At 35.5% G+C, this 27,224-nt stretch overlaps 1 protein-coding gene across 2 annotated transcripts in view; it reads left to right on the plus strand.

Annotated features, from left to right (window-relative positions):
- Positions 1-387: 387 nt before the first annotated feature.
- The window catches only part of NRXN3_5 (Neurexin-3-beta), a 175,215-nt gene continuing 148,378 nt past the window's right edge, over positions 388-27,224 (plus strand). The window contains exon 1 of one of the 2 annotated variants that reach the window (XM_051217779.1): positions 388-646. In XM_051217779.1, coding sequence (XP_051064202.1) covers positions 436-646 — 211 coding nt within the window. In that variant the 5' untranslated portion in view covers positions 388-435. Of the gene's footprint in view, positions 647-19,627; positions 20,904-27,224 lie in introns of those variants that run through there. The other variant, XM_051217780.1, reaches the window with a different exon arrangement.

Raw genomic sequence — 27,224 nt, forward strand, 5'->3', positions numbered from 1 at the left:
AATGGATCCTCGTAATTGTCTTTTCTTTTCTTCTTATCTTTATGGGAACTTGAATTAGTTGTCATAGCACATGAAAGATGGTTTGATTATAAGCCTTTTCTCCCTACAATTATTAGATATTGATTAAATTCATGTTTACAGGCTAAATTGAACAATAACAAAGATTATTGATTTATGAAGTGTGTTCTCATTATAAGCCAGACCGAAAAAAAAACGAAACAAAACAAAAACGAAACATGCATAAAATAGTTAATAAAGAGTAAAGGAGAATTATTTGAAAGTATAGGAAACTATAGGTGAACATTTATTTGTATCTAAGTGGAATAAATTCAATTTTATTGATTATTTGTTTGTTTATATTGTCAAGTTTCAAGTACATTGTCATGTTTTCATAATCTATATACATATACATATATGTATATGTCATTCTATTGAATGGATCTATTCATCTTCATTCATTTGATTATTCTCATCTTATGTAATCCAATTGGAATTCATTCATTCATAGTGAATAATCATTCACATATTTCTCTATGGTTAAGTAATAATAATGATGATGATGCTTGGATAACTACTCATCTACAAGCACTCAATGGATATAATCAGACCAATCATCATGATCCCTTTTATAGGATTAATAGATCAAGTAAGTCTATTATGTAAATTTAATGATGAGATTCTGAAATGGTCGAGTTCAGATGAATGATGAGTTTTGTTCTTTAAACTGGATGATTTTGATTATGAAGCTTTGTATTTGAAGTTTGTACTGATAATGATCATCATGTTGTTGTCGTTCAGAAGGACAATGAATGCTCCAAGACTAAACCTTCCAATTCAAAGTTAGTGTTAATGTTGTGTTCGGTCGTCGCAATTGTTGTGCCGGAAAAAAAGAACGCTAATCACTTATGCTCGGAACGAGGGATCTCTACAATTCCCACGATACGAAAGTAAGTACACAAAAGTTGGTATAAGTGATGATTTATTAACCCTCAAAACACGACGACGATGACTGTAGTCGAAAATACACTCATTTATATATTGATTGTACACACACTTTGATTAATAATTCGAATGAAATCACATATATAACAAATCACTTACTGAGCATAGTTCATGTCAATGGAATACAAGAATATCTCGTATATTATATAGAAGGAAATATCATACGACTTTTCTTTCCATCATATCAGTTAAGATATAGAATTTCTAGTAACTGGTTAGAAATCGATTTACAAGGTTCATCGCAATATAGGGTGCTTGCACAAAATGACTATTTATCAACAGGAGAGAGGGGGAAACATGAATAAAGGTGAGTTGTGAAAATCCAGTTAATGTAAACCTCTTTTTACATTTCCTATTGATTTATGAAACATCGTTAATATATCAATGACATTATCGTTATTGTATTATTGAAATGCCTATTTGAGTCACACTCTTAGACAACTTGCCTTTATTCACTCTACGTCAGGTCCTAGAACACAGACACACGTTCAGACGGCCCACAATGGTAGTATTTCTCGACCTTAAGGCGGCATTCGACTCTGTTGATCGTGAGGTTCTATGGCAGTGTTTGTCACTGAAAGGAGTACCAAAGAAGTACATTAACCTTATAAAGGCTCTCTACTCGAACACGATTGGCCGAGTGAGAGCTTGTGGCGAACTGTTATCAGAATTGGTTGTCTCGAGTGGTGTTCGTGAGGGCTGTCCACTCTCTCCATTCTTGTCGTTGACTTTGTCGTTAACGTGATTTTAGTGATAACACTTTCCTCATCTAAATTTTTAGGAGTTGAACTTCTACCGGAAGATTCACTTGTTGACTTAGAATATATCGTTGACATAGTTTTATTTGGTGAAGACGCTGACAAAATGCAAAGTCTTATGACCACTCTAAGCAACAATGCAAGCATGTTCGGGATGCGATTCTCTCCCTCGAAATGTAAAATGTTGCTTCAGGATTGGGTTACATCGAAACCCGAACTAGTGGTAGGAAGTGAAGTAATTGAGCGTGTTGACCGCTTCACTTATCTTGGAAGTCTCATCAGCCCTTGTGGTTTAGTGTGTGACGAAATCTCAGCACGGATACAGAAGGCTCGACTAGCTTATGCCAACTTGTGTCATTTATGGCTTAGATGAGATATCCTTCTACCAACCAAAGGACGGGTTTACTGCGCAGCAGTTCTTTCCGTCCTACTTTATGGCTGTGAAACATGGTCGGTAAGAGTAGAGGATATTCGTAGGTTACTACTATTTGATCATAGGTGTCTTCGAAACATTGCTCGTATATCCTGGGACCATCGAGTAAGTAACGCGGTTGTTAGGAAACGGGTACTAGGTAAGGATGGCAAATCAATGGATGAAGTGGTGAAACTTCATCAGCTGAGATGGCTAGGACATATGTTACGTATGCTCAACCACCGACTGCCCCGACGAGTGTTCAGTGGTATAGGAGTAGGTTGGAAGAAAGCTAGGGGCGGCCAGACCAAAACATGGCACAAATCTATGAAGTCACTGACAAGTGGACTGAGTCATGTTGGTAGGTGTAGACTACCTGGTTGTGGACCGCGAGATGATAGCAACTGATGGTTAGAGACCCTGAATGACATGGCTCAGAATCGTTTGCGATAGCGCAGGTGCATACACTCTTTGTGTTCTCTTCAATTCTAATCTTCTGAATTCTTCATGTTCCATTTCTTTTCTCTTTCCAAATTTATTTCACTGGATTATACTCCTTGAATAACATCTTCAAATCCTCATCTTTCCCATTACTGCTTATACATTTACTAGCTCTATCACCATGGGATTTGAATTGACAATTGTATCTCTGCGCTAATATGACATGGCAACTTGAACTGATTTACGTACGTGAGTTGTTGACTGACTGAATGACTTGATAAAACTTCGACTTTTCGCAACCTACTTCCATTAATATACAGATTTATTGAAGGATACCAAGTTGTATGTTGGATTTTAAATATCAGGAACGTTAAGGTTATCTATAAAAATTCATAACTCATAGTCTTCTCATGTTTATTTCAATTTTCTATGTTTTTGTAACTAACTATTGTTAGGTTTTGTTGATATGAGCTACGCGTCATCAGGTTTAGAACTACGTACAAAAATCCGCTAGGTATTACGTTAAACCCTATTGGTTTGCTATTGAAGTATAACCATGACTTAAATACTCATTATATCTTTACTAGTGACTAATGTTGACAGGCATTGCTTGGAGTCTAAGTAAGAAGCCATAATTATTGGAGTTCATTCACCTCTGATGTGAAATACATATCACTAAAATCTGATGGATGATAGTCATGCAATATCTCATAAATCAAGTGAAGTTCATAAATATAAACCATTAGATGATAACACAGTAGTTAACTGTTCATTACACTCAGAAGTTCTGCATCCAAACCTTGATGGATTTGGATACCTGCTGCTATGAGGTTCCATGCTAGAACAAAAAAAGTGTTCAATATTTCCTGATTTTGAATGTTTGTCTAATTAAAATCAGTCTATGGTGTAAACCTACAAAATATAATAAGTGTTTGGTTGAGATCATCAGCCCACTGATGTTAGATCACCATTGAAAACCTGAAAGCACTGAACGGCTGTTTCATCATATTGTGGGAGTCCTCAGCAGAGCGCATCCACGATCCCGCCTGCGGCATTTGAACCCAGGGCCTCGCGCGTGAACGCTTAACCTGAAGACCACTGAGCCGGCATCCAACGATGTTAATGTCTAACCTCAACCAATCCGCGAAAGTCTTTTCTTAACACTTTCTTATCAAAATCTTGTCACTGCTAGAGTTAAATGATTTCATTCAGAGAATTCATTTCTTTGAGTAACACACCTCCACATATGTACTCAAGTGAACAGATTTCTATTAGATTAATTATCAAGACCTACCTCGATTTTTTAAAAAAAAAACACAATCTTCAGAAGTTAATTGTTCCAGAAATGTTAATTGATATACTTTAGTGACCCTAAATCTGACTCCAACTAGATTGCTATTGACATATACATATCGTCTATCCTCGTATAAAATGATCGACTTAACTCGTGTTAGCGAATAACGGAAGTAACTAAGTCAATAACGAGAATGAATTTCAAATACATATATTTCATGCAATCGTTGATCCAGACAAACAAGCGGAGAACCGAAGTAAGGAGGAGAGAGAGAAGCAAAGTAACGTGCAATGGAGATGGCGTGTAAGTCAACAAGATTTAATCAAGCGTTAATCAATAGTTATAGTCACACAAAAATAAGTTACAGACATGTGATGAATAGGATAAGAAGTGTACACCCATACACATACGCTCATATAACAACAGTCAAGGTTGATAAGTGAATAGGTGATGGGGTAAAAATGTTACTCAAGAAGAAGGAATAAATTGGCTTGTTTAGAACCCAAAATAGGCTATGCGGACTTAACATAGTAACCGTCCTTCTGAAGACTTTTGTTCGTATTTAAGTTATGGACATAATGAACAGTTTCAAACTTTATTCCATACTTTATGACTATGAATTCACATGATTTGTTGAATAGTATTACTAACAGTGGATAGTTATACATTTTATCTTCATTATGTTGGTCTGTAAGTACTGGTCATTCCATTCAACCTGTCATGGTGATATAACCAATAACAGATTTTGTACTACAGTAACGATTTCATGCACTGGCAAATCCAGATAAATCACGTGCCTGTGTTCATTTGCTGCCTGAAGACCAATAGGTATATTAAACAGACAACCTAATCACAATATAGATATCCAGCGTCTTTTCCTAATTTCTTCTTCAACTGAAAGGTGGTTTGTTCTCTCTTATAGTAGGTTGTTGCTGATGGTATTCGGTCAAGGGATCTGGATTGTTTTTCGTTGACAGCTATTTATAAATATTTGTACATTTTTGGTGATGGTTGTAGTAGTTCTTTAAGTCTCAGCTCCATACAATAGAACTGTGTTGAGGTTTGTATGGAAAATTTAGACTTATGTTGGCTGATAGACAGTTGTTTTGAGTTTCATATGTTTCTCAATTTTAAGAATGCTTCTCTTGCTTTCACAATCAATGCTTTCACGTCTGTACCAGATCCTCTTTGTTTATTTGGTTTCCCTGCTATTAATTCAAAATCTTCTTTCACATATTAGTTCGAGATCGCGTACAGCAAGCGTGTATATCAAAATCCAAACCGAACGACTACAACTCGTGAAGCAACCGATAGTAAATTTGAATAGTGGCTAACAATGGAATCAAAAGTTCATGTTTCATCCTAATCCAGAACTCGTCAAATAGGTGTAAATACATTACAGTATTAGTAATCACTTACCAAAATCAATTCGAATTTCTTATAAGGGATATTGGATTAGAACTTCCAAAATGTAACTCTTCTTAGTAGATCGTTTTCTTAACTAATTTATTCAACTCATGTACATTATTAGTTAATAGTACAATGCAGTGTATTGTGTCAAGTATCTGCATATATTGATTAATCGCGGAGTAGTAACTAATAACTGACCCAACAAGATTCTTGTTATAGTTACGCCACATGAAAAGGGGGTGCGGTTCAGGCCATGTAAAAGCTCGAATGATGTCAGGTTCTCCTGAAAAAAATGTAAGATTACCCTCTGGCACGGTATATTTAAGATTGTGAACTGTGAATAAGCAGTATCCTGTTTGTGAAGCCTCTCATTTGATCGAATCTTAGCACGAAGTTTGTATACATGGATACATATAGCTTACTTCCAACAAACCTGCCTAACATCATGATATAATGCTCACAACGTTGAACCATTTAGACAGGCAACCACATTTCAACCTAATCTATAAAATTTGATTAAATCTAATATTTAGCTATCAAACACCGTAAATATGTTAGTACCTAAAGGAGATCCCCCACAGACTGAAAAACCCAGTCATGGTAACGCTTCTAAATGTGACACTGGGTAGTAATAGTTCAAATCTTATAGAAGCATTAGTTCACTCAAAACTATGAATACACGTTACTAATAATACCAAGTACAATGAAGTATATGTAAAATATAGCCTACTGCTAACCGCATCCAACCATCTAATGTCAGATGTAGTTTTATGACATTATTTTCGATCTTAATACTGACAGAAAGCTGTGGATTGTGGATTCAGTAAATTTGTGAGAGTGATCATTTGATAACGTTGAATGATAACCAGTTCTTTTTCATCACAGGCTAATGAAAATCGAAAATATGAAACACGTTTTGAATCACTTGTCTTAAGAAAACATGCTAAATTCAATGAAAGTTCATGTGTACGTACATCTATGGAGTTTGAAATTAGTATGAAACAATATTCAACAGTTTATAAACCATACTAATTTTCTGAACGAACGAGCTTTCTGAGTCCGTGCTGAGATTTCGTCAAACAACAATCCATTAGAGCTGATCAGACTTCCAAGATAAGTGAATTTGTCGACGAGTTCGACTACTTCACTCCTTATCCTTAGTTCAGGTTTTGACGCAGGCTATTCCTGAAGCAACAACTTTCATTTAGAGGAGGAGAAACGCATCACAAACTTACTTACTTAGGTACTAATCATTATTTGATAGTTCTATCATCCTGGTGTTATTAGTCTCTTAATGAAGGTTGATTTAATCACATGAATCAATTAGCATATCTTACTGTTTAATCTTGTAATTCAATGTCTCTTTTTGAGATTATTTCTATCTTTATCATTAAACGGTTCAATGTATCTTTGATGACTTTAGGTAACTAAAAGTTTTACCACTAACTGGCTTGGTTCACAACACACATACAAACATACACGAATACATACACATGCTTGTGTGTTTTTAGCTTTCTGTTTATCACGACAACGATTTCTTGTTATTTCAGTTATAGGCCATGCACTTTACAGTTGTTTTCCACCCTATGGGTGAATTACACTTTAGCTAAATCAGTACATAATCTTGTAAGAAATATAGAAAAGGAAGCTGTTTCTAACTTAAAGTTATCTTTCCAGTTTGTGTAAAAGAAGTAAACTAGGTACAAATCACCTTAAGACAGAATAAAGCCTAAATTGATAGACGTGTGTTGCATCATACATGATGGGTGTTGATTATAGTAATAGCAACAGTACATTACTTTTTAATGGTATTTTGATTAATTTAAAAAGAACATTCTAAAACAACATTCTGATAGGTCCTGAGTTCTAATCTTGTGGGGGGCGGGATCGTGGATGCGCACTGCTGAGGAGTCCCATACTAGGACGAAACAGCCGTCCAGTGCTTCCAGGTTTTCCATGGTGGTCTAGCTTCAATTGAATCATGATTTCAACTATTGAAATTAATAAAATCTCCGCAAAACCCCTTTTTGACAACATTCTTAATTTGTTATACTGATGTACTGAAAGGTATATTAACAACCTGGAATCATTATGTAGTGATTCAATGGTCTAAAGATTAAGTGCTTGCCACGAGGTCCTGGGGTTTAGTCCCTGATGAGATTGCTAGTAACCACTGCTGAGGTATCCCATAGTAGAAAGAAGAAGTGGATGTCCAGTGCTTCTTGATCTTCATTGGTTGTCTAATTATGATCAGCATGTTCAATTTATTAATTTTGGAAGAAATAGAACTATGAAAAATGTCCGTTGTTCTTATAACAAAAATACAGATTTCGTGTAGAGGTCTTAGATTTAGAACAACGATGACTTAATAATTAAATTGTTAGGTTGTACTCTTCCCAGAATGATCTCAGTTTGAGCACTATTGAAAATCAGGGGTCACTAAATCATTGTTTTGTTCTAGTATGAGGCTTCTCATCTGTTGAACTCATCACTATGCAAGGGATTGAACTTAGATTGAGATCAGCCTGTAACGAATACAACCTACAAATTAGATCAGTTTCCGTATAATTCTGTCGAATAAACTAAAATTGTCAGCTCACTAGTGATTTACTTCAATATGTGCTTGTTGGAGTTCAGATATGTCTGGAGCCAAGTAATTGTCATCAGTGTCACTTGACTATAGTCACGTAACTTTTCAAACCCTTGACATTGGAATTTTAACACTGAGCATTCTCCATGAGAACTCAACGTCGTAGAATAGAACGACAAAGTAATTGCCAATTAACTTCTTTCAGCAACAATCAAGTTTAGAGTTTTAGAAATGTCTCAGTACAAGAACAACATGCTATTAACCTCTATTATATTCATATACTTAATGATTAATTTGGAAGGATACTGGTGTAATTAGTGAATGATTGACTGGAATTAGAATACATCGTGCTCATTCTTCATATCCCGCCTACTCTAATATAATAACACTGAATTTGCTATGATACTGTATTCATGACTAATCACAGTCCCACATGTAAAATTCTTAAGTTTCTAATCATATTTTACTCAAAATTCATGTGATTCTATGCTTAGAATCTCAGACTGAACTGGATCACATAGAATCATTCATTCTAAGAAGGTGATCAAAGTATAATTAACATGAAGCTGAGTAACATATTTGTAACGAAACGGACTGTAATTTTAAATTCACTTAGTATTGTTTACTTGAATCTTCTCATTGATGTTTAAGACTGCAGTTGATCAGTCTTTTATTAGCATATGTGAACACTGTGTGGATTGCCTCAATATTGCCTTAAGTCACAAGCAGGACATGAGCTTCGTTCTATTTTAACTCGTTGGCTTGATTTACCTTCATCTCAGAGTTGATATTCACTCAGGGACTCGAATCCAGTACCATTCGCTACTGAGTCCTGATAGCCACTTGCTTGACCGGCATTTATTTTCAGCAATAAAATATTACCAATAATTAATAGGTCAAATGAAAGTTTATGATTTGAGTTGTTTAAAAGTAACATAAATTAATTGTTTGATGAATACTAACCTTCATTGAGATTATGAATCAATCAGTGTTGGACTACCATTGAAAACCTGGAAGTACTGTATGACCTTTTCGTCCTTGTGTAGGACTCCTCAATAGCGCACAACCACGGCCTCACACGCGACAATTAGACTGAGGACCTTTGATCTCGCTTACGAACTCTTAACCATTGAACCACTGAGCCAGGATGCGATGACATTTTGCGATATATATTTGACTACTTACAAGTAGTACTTGATAGGTCTTAATAAAATTTTACATAAATAAGCACAAACTACCTCTATTTTTTTCCGATCTATTAACAACAGTAGACTAATTCATATTCTATCTGTTAGTTATTTGATTAGAAGATTCATAATTGATGATATATTAATTTGTTAAGGTTAAACAGTCAATTTACAAATCTGTCAAGGTGAATATACATAACATAGATTAATCATTTACACAGCAGTACGTGGTACATATCAGTGACTCACTATCATCATCATCACCATCCCACAGGTTTAAAAGGTGAAAAGTGATAAGTTTCCTTCAAGAGAAGATTTACAGTTTGCATAAATAGTGTAGATATGTGTATGTTATAGCCAATCTTTGTTTGTCTAAACATACAATATTCCAGACATATTGGCACGGGGATATATCGTTTATTCGCCAACATTTAGATGTGGGAGAATTAATCCCACTATCTATCTATTTGTCTATCCTATTATCGATTTATTAGTGTATGTACATTTCATAGGTTGTTACTGACTACTATTTATAAGAATTATACTAAATATAGAAGCCATGCATATTTCGTTTTATGAAAACATTGGGAATAAATTAATTAATCCCAATATTCATAATCCAATGAATATGGTTGGAAAGAATGGGATTTATGTTTTTATATTTCACTACTAACATTAACTTATTAGCATCCTCCATTAAGAGTTGAAGATACCCGTAAATTACTAGTATTTGACCACAGATGTCCTAGAAATATTGCTCGCATCTGCTCGAATCATCGGGTAAGTAATAGTGAGGTTAGACGTAAGGTATTAGGGAATGATGATGGTCAATCAGTTGATGAGGTTGTAAATCTTTAACGAATGAGATGGTCAAGTCACGTGTTACGTATGTCTCAACATTGAATACCACGACGTGCAATGCTGACTAGTGTTTCGGATGGTTAGAAGAAAGTTAGGAGTGGCTGAACCAAAACGTGGTATCAGTTCATGAAGTCACTAACTTCTAGTCTGAGCCATGTTGGTAGATACAGACTACTCGGTTGGATTCCGCGTGACTATCGAAACCAATAGTTGAAGACTCTGGATGACATGACTGAGAATCGATCACAATGACGTCAGTGTATACACTCTCTGTCTTCTCTTAAACTGTGATATTTAAACTGCTTTATATCTTTCTTTCTACCAACTAATTCTTTCTTGCTGTACTATATCCTTATAGACAATCTATCTTTTATATATTACCACCAGTGAATTAACTACTTCTATGAATCCGGCGTTCATCTTGTTGTACTAATGAGTGAGGTATGGTAAATTGGACCGATGCATATATGTGCCTGGTTCTACGTTGTAGCTGACTGACTGACTGACTCCTAGTGTTTAGATACGGTATTGGAAAACGAGATGAGATGAGATGCGGGTACATCCAGCTGATGGGTCCCAAATAGGATGATACACGTGTCCTAGATTCCACTACTATCCACTATCCATCTTTGCTTCACTCACCTATGATGTAAAAATGAGTACATTATCAAGATAGATGATATTTACTTTTTTTCATCAACGATTTGTCAATTTTTACATCCATCGATAACTCTGATTGATTTAACCCGATAAATCATTTCTGTTAGCTTTGAATGAACAATTTATTTTCGTGGATTGGTTGAGGTTAGACATTAACACTGTTAGATGCCGACTCTATGGTCTAGAGATTAAGCTTTTGCGCGTGAGACTGAAGGCCCTGGGTTCGAATCTCGCGGGGTGGGATTGTGGACGCGCACTACTGAGGAGTCCCACAATAGGACGAAACGGCCGTCCAGTGCTTCCAAGTTTTCGACGGTGGTCTAACATCAATCAGTTCATGGTTTCAATCAAAAACTTAATGATCTCCACAACCCTATACTGATAATTTATTTTACATCAATGTATTGTGAAACAGATCCTTAATTCAGATCATCTTTGAATATCAAGATCTTTTTACAGTTTAATTAATCGTTGTTATGTTCATGATTTCATCTTCCTTATTAAATAAACAAACATTGTAAAGTGAAAGAATCAACAAATAAATAAGGAAAAGTTTGATACTGTAAACAGTTTTTATGTATTTTTTCTAGTCACTTTGGTTAAAATATAGAGTAAAATAAATGAGAGGGCAATGGATAAATTGGGGGGATCGGTATGCATGCTGAGAGAGAGAGAGGGAGAAAAAGAGGCAGAGAGGTAGAGGTAGAGATAGAAGAAGGATACAGCGGGAGAATTTGGATAAAAGATGGTTAATAACTAGAAAATAGACAGCAGATCGCTCTACGTAAATAATGTCACCCTTATATATATATATATATATATATATATATATATATATATATATATATATATATATGGCACCGAACGCTATTTATTGATTAGTATGTTAACGAATACTTTGTAATTAGTAGTACTAACGTGTTTTAATACCTTAGTTATAAACTGTTGTTTACAGTGAGTCAAAATGACCATTGGAAATTAAAGACAATTACGTAATAGTGTATAAGTATCAAGTCAAAGACCGATACCGGCTTACTTACTATTCATTACAAAAAAGTTAGATTATCAGCATGATATTCTTTGATAATCATTCTTAAAGTAGACCACGAATTCGGAACTGACAAGATAAACTTAAGTCCAAGGTTACTTGTTCACTACTTTCAACCTTGTGAAGTCAAAAATATAGCTCATACGGTATCGAGTCATATTGGACACTTGATATGACGATGAGTGGAAATATTTTCTCATTTCCACGATATGTTACTATGATACGATAATCCGACCAGTGATAGAGATTATGTTGTCACTAAACCGGATGCTTGATCCATACTCTGTATACCCAGGAACGCGATGGTGTTTGAAGATAACAGTAGTGGATTCGAGTCTGCGAGTGGACATCAACTCTGGGGTACAGGTACATCCAGTCGACGAGTCCCAAATAGGATGAAACGCTCATCTTGGATTCCATTACTAGCCACCATTCATCACTGCATATATGCATAGCTTAAAAATGGTCAAAATAAGGTCTCCATGAAAATGGCCAGCTAAATTGATTTTTTAAGAATGATCGAAAATGCTAGATAATTCACTTTTGTTCAATATTGAAACAGGGTAATTATCCTCTCACACTATATAAACTAACAATATCGTTGTCAATAGGATCTTTATCAGGTTTCACCCCAATATACAGTAATACTTCTATGTTACTATGAAAGTATTAAACTAATCAAGACAGTTATTGAGTTAATGATAACGATGAAACTACATTTGCCTGACTGCATATCATAGGTAAAAAGTACAAATTAATAGTGTAATAACAAGTATACTAGTAGTGAGAATAATAATAAAGGCTTGAATTAATCTTTCATAATAGGAAGTAGGTCAAAGACTAGGTTAATAGACAGAAACAACATTCATTAGAAAATTATAAACATTATGTAATACGAAGTAATCCGAGGAGGTTTTGTAGATATTATAGTAATTTAATAGTTGAGTTCATGAGTCATGAATCTCGTGAAGCGAGATCGTGGACACTCACTGCTGAAGAGTCCCACACTAAGACGAAACGGCCATCCAGTAATAAGTAGTGTTGAAATAATTAGATAGTGAAGTATAAATTTAAAAAAGAAGTAAACCACACAAAAACAAAAATAAATGTTGTAGAAAATAATCATAATAAATAAAATCGTCCACTAAGCCTAATTCGATCAAAGAACAGGTCTGTTACAAATTTCTTACAAATACAGAGAGTTGGGGTTGATTGCTCGAATCCGATCTAAGTTAAACGACCATTGGAAACCTGAAAACACTGTACGGCTGTTTCATTCTATTATGGAATTCTTCAGTAGTGCGCATTCACTACTCAACATGCTGGACTGGAACCCTGAACCATCGGTTTCTGTTAACCTTTAAACCACTGTGGTTAATGTCTAGTTTCAGGCAATCCGCGATACTGCGCGACAATCTTCCATTCCCTGTTGAGGGTCACATCCTCACACCCCACACTGATGAATTCCACTGGTCACGGTTTTTAATGATGGTCTAACACTAATCGGTTCAAGATTTCAATGAAATCAAACGATTTCCTCTATCCTATACTTGTAATATGAAGGAGATGAGCTAAAAATTGAATGTGTATGTGTGTAAATTGTTTGAGAGTCGAACAGAAATAAATGTGGCTGCTTGGATAAATAGTCACAGCTTTTCTATCGATGGCAGATGGATTTAGCACCATCTAAAACGTTCCAGCTACTCCTTTGTCTCTACGATTGGGAAAGCCTTTCTAAATTAGTTTGATATTTGTAATACCTAATTGTTGACTATTGAAAATAGCGTGTCCTGTTATTCCCAATTTAGTTTGTAAATTTTCCAATTCTAAAGAGTTATTAGGAAGTATTTTTTATGTATCTAAAGTGTTTCTTAGCACAAGTAGAGATTTCGCGAGAAGACTCTGTAATATACTTACTTACATACGCCTGTTACTCCTCGTGAAGGAGCATAGGCCGCCCACCAGCACGCACCATGCAACCCTGTCTTGGGCAATCCTTTCCAGCTCTTTTCAGTTGTTATTCATTCTTTTCATATCTGCTTCTATTTCCCGACGTAATATGCTCTGGTTAGCGTTTTTTTTAGCGAGTTAGTTTTCTACGGGATGGGATCGCTAACCCCATGCCCAACCCTCCTCCTTTACTCGGGCTTGGGACCGGTAGTAACTCTGGAAGAACTATAGGCAGAATTTCTGTAATATAGAACACATTATATTCGACATAACTTATTTTGTAGACACAATTTTGTGTGGATGTAAACGAGATCTTTTCACTTAATTATAACCAAAGTACTACGAAGATTGTTGATCGTTAAGTAGAAACTTCAGTTCATTTAGAATTCTAAAGTTTGATTAGTAGTCAAGTCCTGAACACGCATTTCGTCTCATTTGGGATTGGTGAGCTGGATGTACCTTTTAAACATGATTATATTAGACTCATATTACTAAGTAAAGATGGACAATCGACTAGTGAGATGATAAATCTTCATCAACTGATGTAGTTGAAATATATGTTACACATAATCAACCATCATCTCGCTCAACATCCAATGTTGAACAGTATAAGATTGAGTTGTAAGAAATCTGAGTGTGCATAATCCCATTTGTAAAGTTAGTCTGTGATATCACTGACTATCGAAATGAGATGTGTTCACAGATACAGACTACCTAGTTGAGATCCATAGGATCATTGTAACTAGTAGTTTAATCTTTCTTTATCCATACTCTATCTTCCTGTAAATGTTAAATATTTTTAAAATTCTTCTGATACACATTTTATTCCTCGAAATTCATTCTCTCTTCTCGAATCATATTGTCTATCCCCATTGTTTCCTACTACCATCATCGTACTAAAACTTCTACTACTCTTGGATTTATCTTAATAATTTCATATCTCTGTATTGATATGATATTACAACTTGAACTGATGCACATATCTGTCAAGTTCTACGTTGCTTATTATCGACTAATTGGCTTGTTATTAAATGTAAACATTCTAGTAAGAGCGGTTACTAATGTCTTGTTCTCTTCAAGAGTACATTTATATATACATCTGTGCATTTATGCGTGTGTGTGTGTATGTGTATGTATGTATCTATGTATGTATCAGTATACTGAAATAAACTACATTGATGAATTACTCAATATGAAATACCAGGAGTTTTCTTCTTTTTTTTCTGCTAAAAATTATCTCAAGACACCGATCAATACAAATTGATCAGTAGATGAACACCAAACTTAGTCAAATGTAACCATCAAATTATGATCAAGTTACACATATCTCGACAAATTATTGATTATAACCGTTTATTCCTTTGATTTACCATTGTATCTATGTATCTATGTATGTATGTGTGTGTGTGTGTGTAATTATGTTTATTTATTATTCATAGTAAAGAAATGTGTTTGTTTACGATATAGTTTACGAAAAAAAAGAGAGAAATAAACAAACTGGGTTCAGTTATTTATCCAAATTGTTATTGTACTTGTCAGTAAACACAATAAATAGTTATATTGTACTTTATTGACCCGGTATTTATTGAATGCTGCTCTATTCTGTTGTTGTTAACTCTTAACACATTTATTACATAACCGCATTCTTTATTAAGAGATCTATTTTTTTTCATTTAGAAACAACCTTGTGTGGATGTGTGTGTGTGTATGTGGGGGGGTATATTGTTTATTCATCAAATAACCGATGGATAAATAGTTAAATAGGTAATTAGGTAGAAATTTAAGGTAGTTAGTGATATAGATAACATTCAACTGAATATCTGATTAGATCATTTATATACGATTTATAGAAATATTGAAATAACTAAATACTTTAAGAAAGCCAATGCAGCATTTATATAATTACTTACTTAGTTACGCCTGTTACTCCTAATAGAGCATAGCCCGCCGACCAGCATTCTCCAATCCACGTTTTCCTGAGCCTTCCTTCCCAGCTCTGTTCATTCTTCTCGTGTCTGTCTCCATTTCTCGGCCTAATGTGTTCTTTGATCTTTCTCTTCTCCTTTGTCCTTGACGATTTCAAGTGAGGGTTTGTCTTGGGTGCTTTCCTCAATATGTGTCCTATCCACTTCCAGTGCTTCTTCCTGATTTCTTCCTCCACTGGAATCTAATTTGTTCTCTCACACATTAGGTTGTCGCTGATAGTGTCTAGTTAATGGGTCCGAACTCTGCCTGGAGTCCCTCGTGGGCTACTGCCGGCCCCAAGCCTGGGTAAAGGAGGAGGGCTGGGCATGGGGTTAGCGACCCCATCTCGCAGAAAGCTAACTCGCTTAAAAAACGCTGGCCAGAAAAAATAATTCAACTAATAACCAAACTAGAGAGAAAAAGAGCTATCATACAAATACTTCTTTGTGATTACAACCTGATCATATGTGGTTTAATACAACCTTTCCAATAAATTTGTCTTTTCTTCTAACACTATGATGTGTTTATACCCAATTATATTACACAAGAATATGATAAAGTTGTCTATTAGATTAGAAAAAAAGAACATATTATTAAGTCCCAAAAAGAAGACATCACTTCTCTCAAATTTCACAAAACAAATAACCCAGTTTAATCTGTCTGGTTTACAAAATAGAATCGACATATTTTTCCCGTTAAATTCTATACAGTTTGTTGTTTTTGTGAAAGATGTAAATAACTAGTCAAGCATTCTTATTTTAACAGTTGAGATTATGAGCCATTTGAAGCTAAACCACTATGGAAAACCTGTAAGCACTGGACGGCCGTTTCGTCATATTATGGGATCCCCCAACAGTGCGCATCCACGATCCCACTTCACGAACTTCGAACCCAGGACCTACCACTCTCGAGCGCGAACGCCTAAGTTCTAGACCACTGAGCTGGCTGGCATCCAATGGTGTTAATGTCTAACTTCAACTAATCTACGAAATTGAGCGATACATCCACCATTGTCTTTGATGAGTTACTACCTCACAACAGACTCGGTTGAACTCCACTGGTCACTGCTACTCACCAGAACTCCAGGAAATACCTCTTGGAGACAGTCACTAGTGAGCATATGTTGATTAGTAACAGAAGGCGCTTATCTCCAGTTGATTCATGATCTCAACTACTAAAATTACTATAATATTCACAAAACCCCTTCTGGTACAAATCAAGTATTCATTCAGTTTGTACATCAATATTAACCCATTATCAGCTCTTCTGATATAATCATTAAAAAGTATACTTATATTTTAAAGTTTAGTGATAGAAAACACTAACTGTACTATTGTTGAAATTGGTGTATATTCTTGACTTACTATCTAATTGAAATAATAACTCCTAATCATCAAAGTAAATGTTTCGATCTATCCAAGGCTAAGTATAAAACTTGCAAATTGAAAGGTAATTGTTATAACGTTAGGATTTTCTTTGTCTTTACACTAATGGGACGTTTATTTACCTTAGATGAATATCTACATTAGATTCCTTCCCAGTGTCTATTCTACATGACTTCAACACAACTCAGATGATCAAGAACACGTGATTAACCTGACAACAATCCAACACAATCCAACAACGATCAATAATAATAAGGATAGGAGAATATATGAACTCATCTAGTACCTGCCAGACTATCTAAAAGTCTAAATGCACTTGGTATTATTTACTTGAATCTTCCCATTGATGTTTAGGACTTCAGTTGATCATTCTCTTATTGGCATATGTGAGTCGTGTGCGGATTGCCTTAATTTACATGCATTATCAGGAAAGATGGAAAGTGGCTTCCAGTGGAATTCAGGATGCGCGTCCCATGCTATTTCGAACTCGTGAAATGGATGTACCTACAACTCACAATTGATGTCCACTCTGGGATTCGAACCTAGTAGCGTTCGCTCCTAACGCCATCATGTTATCCACTTAGCTATGGAGTCTTGGTAGTCAACTGTTTGTACAATAGGTTGAAGTTTAAATTCACTTGGTATTGTTTAAGACTGCAATCGATCAGTCTCTTATTGGCATATGTGACGCAGATACATCCGTCTGGAAAGTCCCAAATAGGACGAGATGCGCATCCTGGATCCCACAGCTAGCCAATATCCATTTTTGCATAGAATACCTAAAAGTCTGACTATGTAAACAACCAACCACTATCATTCTCGCCCACACATCAGTACTCATTTTACTTTCATGTCCTTCAGGAGAAGGAAATTACGCAATTATTTTACATGGTACAACCATACTTTACTGATGGCATTGAGTTATTTTAAGAGTGACTTTCAGATTCATCAATCAGTTGTTAGTCAATACAGCTTCTCTGAAGGATTTCCTACTATATTGCTAAACAATTGTAAATCTCGTTAGATTGGGCTGGAAATCATAGTACAATAACTCTGACACTCCTAACCCATACATTCTAATTCTAATACTTGATTCCACAGGGAAATAATTATCTAATACATCCAAAATTCGAAAATTAGTGAAAAACATGATTTCTAGCGTCGAGCTGTTTATAATGGTGTCACGCCGTTACGTAACATTGGTTACCATGATTTCAAATGGTTATTCAACGACTTCACTAGAATATGATTGTACCCCTGATATCTATCATTTTAGAGTTCGCTTTTAGTTAAATAATAGTCAGTCTATACTCACTAAATCACTCACAGTTTATTAAAGCAAATAGTGATATGGATTTGAGACCCAGGAGTATAACTTCTCTTAACTCAACATCTCGAATGTTTTTTGTAAACGATTGCGCCCAACAGACTAACATCTTGATATAGTGTTCATGATGTAAATTCACCCAAACTAGTAGTCAGAGTGCAACTTTATCGATAGAATTCGAACAGCACCAACGAGTAGATAAGTAGGATCTTGGTCAGTACTCAGTAACCAATCAGTTGTGCGTATCCCAGTCTTACTAGAGATCAATCGGGTTCTGAGTAGCTTAATAGTAATGTCTCAGATTGTAAAGCTCGATAATCAGTTTTCAAATCTTGTTGAGACCTTTAATTTTCTGAATTCTAGGGATAGGTCTTGCATGTAATGTAGTTCAGATTGGGTCTCTTATCAACTACTTCCAACTAACTTAACATCTAACTCCCAAATAACTCGAAATCCTGGCCAAGTAAAATTTACTAATAACTATCTGCCAACCGCTTAATTTGGGACAAATTATATCATGATGTCAAGTCCAGTTACTTACTCTAAAGTGTCATAACGAAACGTGGTCGATAAAAATTCCATCTTTAGCACTATAAGACATAAACAGAATGATATCGGTTACCATTAATTGACCATAATTAACTAAGTTTGTTTATTTAGAATGCCCTGGTACGGCTCAGAGTGGGGAGAATCAGCTCTCCATCTCCAAATGGTCTCACATCACCACGTGCATAGAACTACTGACAGGAAAGTCCTACTCACTGCCTTCTCACACCACTGGTGTTGTTTACAAAATTGAAAGGACGAAAAGAGAATGTCCGGCAGGGGCTTTAACCGGGTTGGTAGACACATAGAGTTCACCCAGGAGAGTTGGAAAACCCTCATTCCAAACCAATGGGGCACATAGGCTCCAGGATCCTGCGGGAACAAATGGCGTACGAACCAATCGTTGGTCACCGGCTACCATGTGACTATCTCCACACGATTCTCTACTGCCTTGTGGATTAGACCTTTAGGTCAAAGGCTTGGAGTGTGGCTCCCAAAGAAAACCACCTGCTTCGGTTTGAACATTCGGGCAGTATCCCAGCCCTCACATAAATCGAATGGTTTATGTGGCGCATATCTATTTGATGCCTCCTTGTACCAATATTTATGTGTTTAAATACATAAAATCTATGTATTTAATGAGAGGAATTTTTGGAAGGAATCGCCGGGTGATTATGAACAGCAACATTGTTATTATTATTATTATTATTATTATTATTATTATTATTATTATTATTATTATTATCGATTAGATTGTTGGGTCTGATACAGTTATTCTTTTTAATGAAAGGGGATAGGCTGACTAATAATGTGCCAATGCATGACCATGGTTCTAAAATTCATTTGAAGTGCAAATGTCAATGAATATTAACTATCTTGTTTAATACAATAAGAGAATAAAGTGTTGTATGCGTTTGTATGTGTATAAAAGCCGGTAAAAAAAACAAGTTGGCGTTTGTTGATAACTAACTAACTACCTATCCGTTTTGTCTCATCAAGGTATCATCAGTTCAGACCAACTACATATTATTATTATTATTATGAACAAATGAATATAGAATTGTGTATTATTCACATAAACTTTATTTAGGATTGGTTACTTATGCCACAAGGTCATTGTAACTAACTACGTACACATAACTGTTACTCTATCTATTGCTTAAAGTAACCATTACCTGGGTTGTTGTGTGGGTGTTTTAACTATTGGGACACATGTTCTGACTAATAACATTAATATGGGATCTATTGATGTGTTTTTTTTGATTGTGTAAACAAGTATATATACGTGTTGTGTGTGCAGGTTGTTGTTGTTGGTACCATAGAAACAAACGAAAGATTTAGAATACAGAAATAACCAAGACAGCAAAAAGTAGTGTGCGTATGTATGTGTGTGTGCGACAGCGAGAGAGAGAGAGAAAGAGAACAACTACTGTGCGTTTGTGTAACAACATATGGGCATGACAACACACCATTATGATAGTAGTAATAACCTGTAACTATTACATTTAAATGGTAACACACAATACAAATTACAAGTTAATAGCTACCTTTTTTTCTAGTGAGATTGCCAACACTCAATTACATATTTATATATCTCTCTCTCTCTCTTTCAATATCTATATATAAAGAAGAGTGTAAAAGAAAAACCACACATTTATAGAACAGTAACTTTTCATTAGTAATATATTAATAAAGAAAGAAATAAATCTATTTACTCTCTATAGTTGGATTATAATATCAATTCATCTAGGTAAAGTTATAAAACGGGCAAATAAAAATTAAACCGTGGAAACAAGGATTACGTAATCGAAGAAAAAGAACGTTGAACCATTTCAGTATACTCACTCATCTTCTTTCTGTCTCTCTGGGTGTATGTGTGTGTGTGTGTGCGTCTATGTTGATATAGAAACATAATTGTGTGGTTGATTTCATTGAAAATAAAATTATTAATCAACTAATAAAGTGAACAAATGAATTCTTTCATTAAAGTTTTATATTCATTTTCATTATGGAATTATATAATACTATTATTAGTAATATTGAACATCTCAGGAAATCATGCAACATGTAAGTCATTGATAGTTTGTTTTATTATTATTATTATTATTATTGTTATTATTATTATTATTGCTATTATTAACAGCGTTGGATGCCGGCTCAGTGGTCTAGTTGGTTAAGCGCCTGGTGCAAGACTGATAGGTCGTGGGTTCGAACCTCGCGGGGTGCGGGATCGTGGATGCGCACTGCTGAGGAGTCCTATACTAGGACGAAACGGCCATCCGATGCTTCCCGGTTTTCCATGGTGGTCTAGCTTCAATTGACTCATGATCACAACTGTTTATATTATTATTATTATTATTATTATTATTATTATTATTGTTTGTCATTGAATTAGGAAGAAAGGGGTGTTACATCTAATATGTTTGATTATTTTTTGTATTCATGAAATGGATGAGTAGTGGTTACTTACTTACGCTTATTACTCCTCGTGGAGGAGCATAGACTGCCCATTAGCATTCTCTATTCAATCCTGTATTGAGCAATCCATTCCAGTTGTTATTCATTCTTTTCATATCTGCTTCCAATTCCGGACGTAGCATGTTTTTTTGACCTTCCTCTTTTCCGTTTTCCTACAGAATTCCACGTTAGGTCTTATCTCGTGATGCAGTTTGATAATTCTTGTAATATATGTCCCACCATCACCTCTTACGTCTTTTCCTAATTCCCTCTTCAGATGGAAGTTAGTTTATCTTCTCCTACAGTAGACTGTTCCTGATGGCATCCGATTAACAGATATTAATGAGTACTAGTTAGTGGTTGCTAAATGATTTTCATTAGGAAAAAGCACACTATTTTTAAGCATTTAGAGTTGCTCTCAACTGTTTACTGTGAACAACCCAATGTAGTACAGTTTAACATGAAGGATGAAAACCATAATTGCTGTGAAAATTAGGCCTTAAAATGAAATCCTTAACTAAAATTACGCTCCATTTATTCATTAAATGAACAGAAACATAACTGAAAATACTGGAAATGTAATGAATTTACTGAACAGTGAAAAAGTTACAGTTGACCTCAGCCTTGTTTGCTTATGTTATTATGTTGCGCACTGCCACTGAGGAGTCCCAAAATAAGACGAAACAGACGTCCAGTGATTCCAGGTTTTTCATGGTGGTCTAGCTTCAAATGTCTCACGATCTCAACGCCGAGACTAATTTATGGACGAACCAATCAGCTATAAGATAACAGGTCTTGGATTTCGGCGCGAAATTTACTCATCCATTTGGCTAAATAGAGTTTTGGCGTTATAGTTGATGTCAGTTTGCGATGAAAACCCTAAATCTAATTTCTAAGCTTAATCATCAACTGTAAATCATAATCCTAACCCTCATTTGGTCCTAGCTATTAAGTGAACACTCTCAGGATCAGTTTATCGTCGCTCAAAGCTCATCCATAAATTATAGTTTCACCCATTCAAGTATTGTACAAACTATTCAAATCAGTTACTAGTAAGATATAACTGACATGAAAAGTAGGCAGGTTTATTCATGGAAATTCCTGTAATTGAAATAAAAACAAGTCTACAGTTTAGCTTAGCAGTTAAGCTTAGCTTGTTTATAGATTCTTCAATGAACTAGAGCTTTCTGTTTAGAGTGTTGAATGAAATACATGACTAGAGTTATTTACTTTAAACTGTTATAATGTTTACACAATATTGATTGAGATCATGCACTGATCAATGTTCACAGAATATGATTTCATAAATTAATTTCAACTATGTATACAAGAATTTTGATACCCGGCAATTGTTAAATTAATCGTTAATATTTGAACAATGATTGCTGTTTACATAAAGAATCATTTAAAGGTAGTTGGAGGTTGATGAACTTTCGAATAAATCTAAGCAAAATGAAAGTTTTCTTTTCTTACTCTCTTCAGTTTACATCTGTTTATTGATTTGAACATATACATAGGGGGTACTGAATACATATGCGCCCCCACTCAAGTCACTTGATTTGTGTGTGAGCTGGGATACTGACCAAGTGCCCACACAGAAACGCGTGGTTTTCTTGAGGGGCCACACCTGAAGCCTTCGACTTAAACGTTTAATCCACAAGACAGTGGAGCAACGTTAGGCGATCCAGTCCCATAGTAGTCGGTGACCAACGAATGGTTCATACACCAATTGTTCTTTCAGGATCGTGGAGCCGATGTGCACCATTGGTTTGGAATGTGTGTTTTCCAACTCCTCTAGATGGATTCTTCATATCCACTCAATTTAATAAACAACACCTGTGGTGTGAGAAGACAGTGAGTAGGACTTCCCTGACAGTGGCTGTATACGCTTGGCTATGTGAGAGCATTTCGACAGAGGGAGAGAGGGCTCTCTCCACCCTCGACCGTATCAGGGCATTCGGAGACTCTTCAATCAATCCTCACCAATTTCTACATAGTTTTAAGTTGAAATTCATGATCCAAACAGTATAGTCATATTTTAAAAAAATATATCTTTTAAAAACTGAAAAAAGCATCGTAAATTGTTGGTTAATACAATAAAATCATTACAATATATAAGTAACCATTATAGGGTGAGTCAGAACTTACTTACTTACTTACTTACGCCTGTTATCCCTCGTCGACGGGCAGAAGTTCTAATCTAATTAAAAAACAGATTAAATGTGTTTAATAGACTGAATACACTGCCATAAACAATAAAGTGGATTGGAGAGTACTTGAATCTTTCATATATTTGAATAAACTAAATTGAAGTAATGAAAATAGATAAAGAAAAGCTTTGTGCATATTAATCAAATAAGGTCACCTTATCATTATAAAAAGTCTATTGCCCTAATGGGCTTAAAGTTGACCATAGTAAAAGATCAGGTTATGGACAGTTATTCAATCTGAATAAATATTACTTCAGCCATATAGAGGATTTTGATAGATTTTGGTAGATAATGATGATTATCAGAGGGGGTTTTGCGGAGATTTTAGAAATTTCACTGATTGAAATCATTAGTCAATTGAAGCTAGGCCACCATGGAAAACCTGGAGGTACTGGACGGCCGTTTCGTCTTAGTATGGGACTTCTTGGCAGTGCGCATTCACGATCCCGCTCCCGCGAGATTCGAACCCAGGACCTACCACTCTCGCGCCAGGCGCCTAACTAACTAGACCACTGAGCTGGCCGGCATCCAACGGTGTTAATGTCTACCTTCAACCAATACACGAAGTTGTGCCACCGTACACCATTGTCTTCAGTGAGTTGATATCTCACAACAGACCTGGTTGAACTCCACTCAGTGGTCAAGTTGGCTAAGCACCTGGCGCGAGACTGATTGGTCTTGGGTTCGAATCTCGCAGGGGCGGGATCGTGTATGCGCACTGCCAAGGAGTCCCATACTAAGACGAAACGACCGTTCAGTACTTCCAGGTTTTCCATGGTGGTCTAGCTTCAATTGACTCATGATTACAATCAGTGAGATAATGATGAATTCAATCAGTCAGTCAGTTAAACTCAATGTAGAACCTGGAACATGTGCATATTGGTTCAAGGTAAATCCCAGATTAGTAGAGGTAGGAACAGTATTAATGACAATAAAATAACCAGATTAGGCATCTAAGAGACAATTCAAGAAGGAAATATGAGTTGGCGAAATAATAAAATAAAAACTAATAAGGAATTTAAGAACTTGGGATCCGAGCAAAGAAAATGAGTAATTTACATCTGAACTATTGAGAACGATTTTATTCTATATCATCTAAAGTCCCTAATTACTGTTAGCGATGATCATACAGACTTCAAATAGGTAGTCTATGCCTACTTACATAGCTTAGTCAAAAGATCAGTATCTTTATGCATTGACACCATATGTTGGTCTGGTTACCCGTAGCTTTCTTCTAACCTACTCCTAATCCAGCCATTATCGATGGATAGACATCACTATGAATTACTGTGAATGATTGATTCGTACTAATAGTATGACCAACGTGTACCAGTTACACTACGATAGAACTGTTGACCGGTTTAATATATGAATTCAGTAGGAAACTGTAAAATATAGGTTGTTTAGATAAATAGATAAATAAAATTTAACTCATGAAAATGTATTGAAAAGGATCATTTAAATGATTCGAATTGGATTATCTCATCATTAAGATGTGGTCCCGATATTTTTAGATCTAAATTTATCCAACAAAAAGAATAGCGGTTAAAGATGCCTCTACTTTTGAGGGTGAAGAACTAGGTTTGCTTTCAGCCTTTAGACAAGTGAGTGTATACTGCTTTTCTGATATGAAAATGTTTGTCAAAATGGATGGTACTTAAACATAGTCAATAAGATGTTGGTACTTAGGACGAAACCCTATGACCCACGTTTTGTGCTATTTGGAATTCATCTGTAAGATGTACGTGAAATCTTGAAGAGACTAATGCTGCCTGGCGGATTCAATCTCACTTTACCTAGCTTCATAGTCGGAGACATTACCACTGAGGCATTTAAGCCACAACAGACCTTCTGTAAGACTGACCTGCTTTTTAAAAGTGATTGATCACTTAGTAAGGACCAGTCATAAATATCGAGTATTTGTTAGTGCTGATCGAATCCTATCGATCAAATGATAATGTGTTCATTAATTTAAGTGACTCAACATCGAGTACACTATGTTGAGATGTAAAATATTGATTGGAATGAAATCGACAGCAAACCTTGAATGATTTCAGATTTTGTGTTGTTTATTAGTGATCAGTTCTATGTACACGTAATCTTGAGTAATCAATTAATTGTAAACGTGGTTAGTAAAGATGGATGAATCAAGAAAAACGTACTCTATGTCACTTTCATATTTTTCAGTCTCCGTAAAAGTTTTTTCAATGAAAATGCATAGTTCCTATGAAACTACTTATGAGTATGTTTATATTTACGCTCATTTGAATCATCTTTGTGCGACGCTAAAGTGACGTTGAGATGTCCACCTACTTACTAGAGCTAAATGAGAGTGATTTATTAGTATGAGCGATTAGGATTAAGGTTTGCAGTTGAATGTTCGTGTTAGAAATTAGATTCAATGTTTTCATCATGAACTGACATTAATTATAATCCCGAAATGGTATTTAGCCTAATGAGTAAGTGAATTTCGCGCTAAAATCCAAGACCTGCTATCTTAAATCTGATTGGTTCGTCCATAAATTATAGTCTCGCCAAATTCATGATGACTGAAAAACACTATGATATTAATAGAAATGTAAAGAAATATATGCTACAGTCCAGGTACGTCCTAGTTTGATCTCATCAATCGGTAGATTTCTAAGGGTTGTAAATCTCACTATATAAATCATGATAAACAAGAAAATGCAATCTTTTTAAGCAAAAATAGATAGTGGCTAGGAGTGGAATGCAGGGCGCCTGTTTCCTTCTATTCGGGACTCGTCAGCTAGATATACCTGCATCTCAGAGTTGTTCACTGGGTTCGAGTTCCAGGGTGAACATCAACTCTGAGGTTCCAAATAGGACGAAACGCGCGTCCTGGATTCCACTGCTAGCCACTATCCATCTTTGCTCAAAAAGCTTGTGACTTAAGGCTATATGGAGTCAATCTACACAGGATGCACATATGCCAACAAGAGATTGATCAATTGCAGTCCTAAACAAGAATGGGAAGACACAAGTTGATTTAAGAAAGTACAATGAATTAAACTATGAATTCATATTGGCACAATAATATTTAGACTAAGTCTAATGTAAGAGATAATCAACTGGGGAGCGAGCTTAAATGATCAAGATCAATAAAGAAGAATTGGAAATAACAATAGTAACGACCATAGGGAACTCCTGATTTTGGGGAATTATAAGAAATGAATAAGTAAAATCAACTATGAGGCCGCCGACTAGCATTCTCCAACCCAATAAGTCACAGGCCTGCCTTTCTAGTTCTATCCAATTGTCGTTCATTCTTCTCATGTTTGTCTTCATTTCTCGGCCGTGAGGATCAGAGGAAGACCAAAGAACACATTACAGCGTGAAATGGAGACAGACATGTGAAGAATGAACAACAATCGAATAGAACTGGAAAGGATGGCTCAAGAAAAGTGGGTTGGAGAATTCTGATCGGTGGCCTATACTTAATTTGGGGTAACAGGCGTAAGTAAGTAACTATGAGTGATTTGGAGTCGTCTCAACTCAAATCTCTAACCATTGGTCATGTATACTATTAAGACCTTATCTAAGTAGTCTACATTCACCTGTATAGCTTAGATTGATAGTTAATAACAGCATAAATTGACGCTACATTTCAGTTGAATCGGTTCTAGCTTCCCTATAATCTAATCCATGATACACTAATCAGAATTGCACGTTGAAGTACAAGGTATTTGAGTCCAAAGTACTT

Source organism: Schistosoma haematobium, chromosome 7, assembly GCF_000699445.3.
Source record: "Schistosoma haematobium chromosome 7, whole genome shotgun sequence".
In the NCBI taxonomy this organism is placed as follows: Eukaryota; Metazoa; Platyhelminthes; class Trematoda; order Strigeidida; family Schistosomatidae; genus Schistosoma; species Schistosoma haematobium.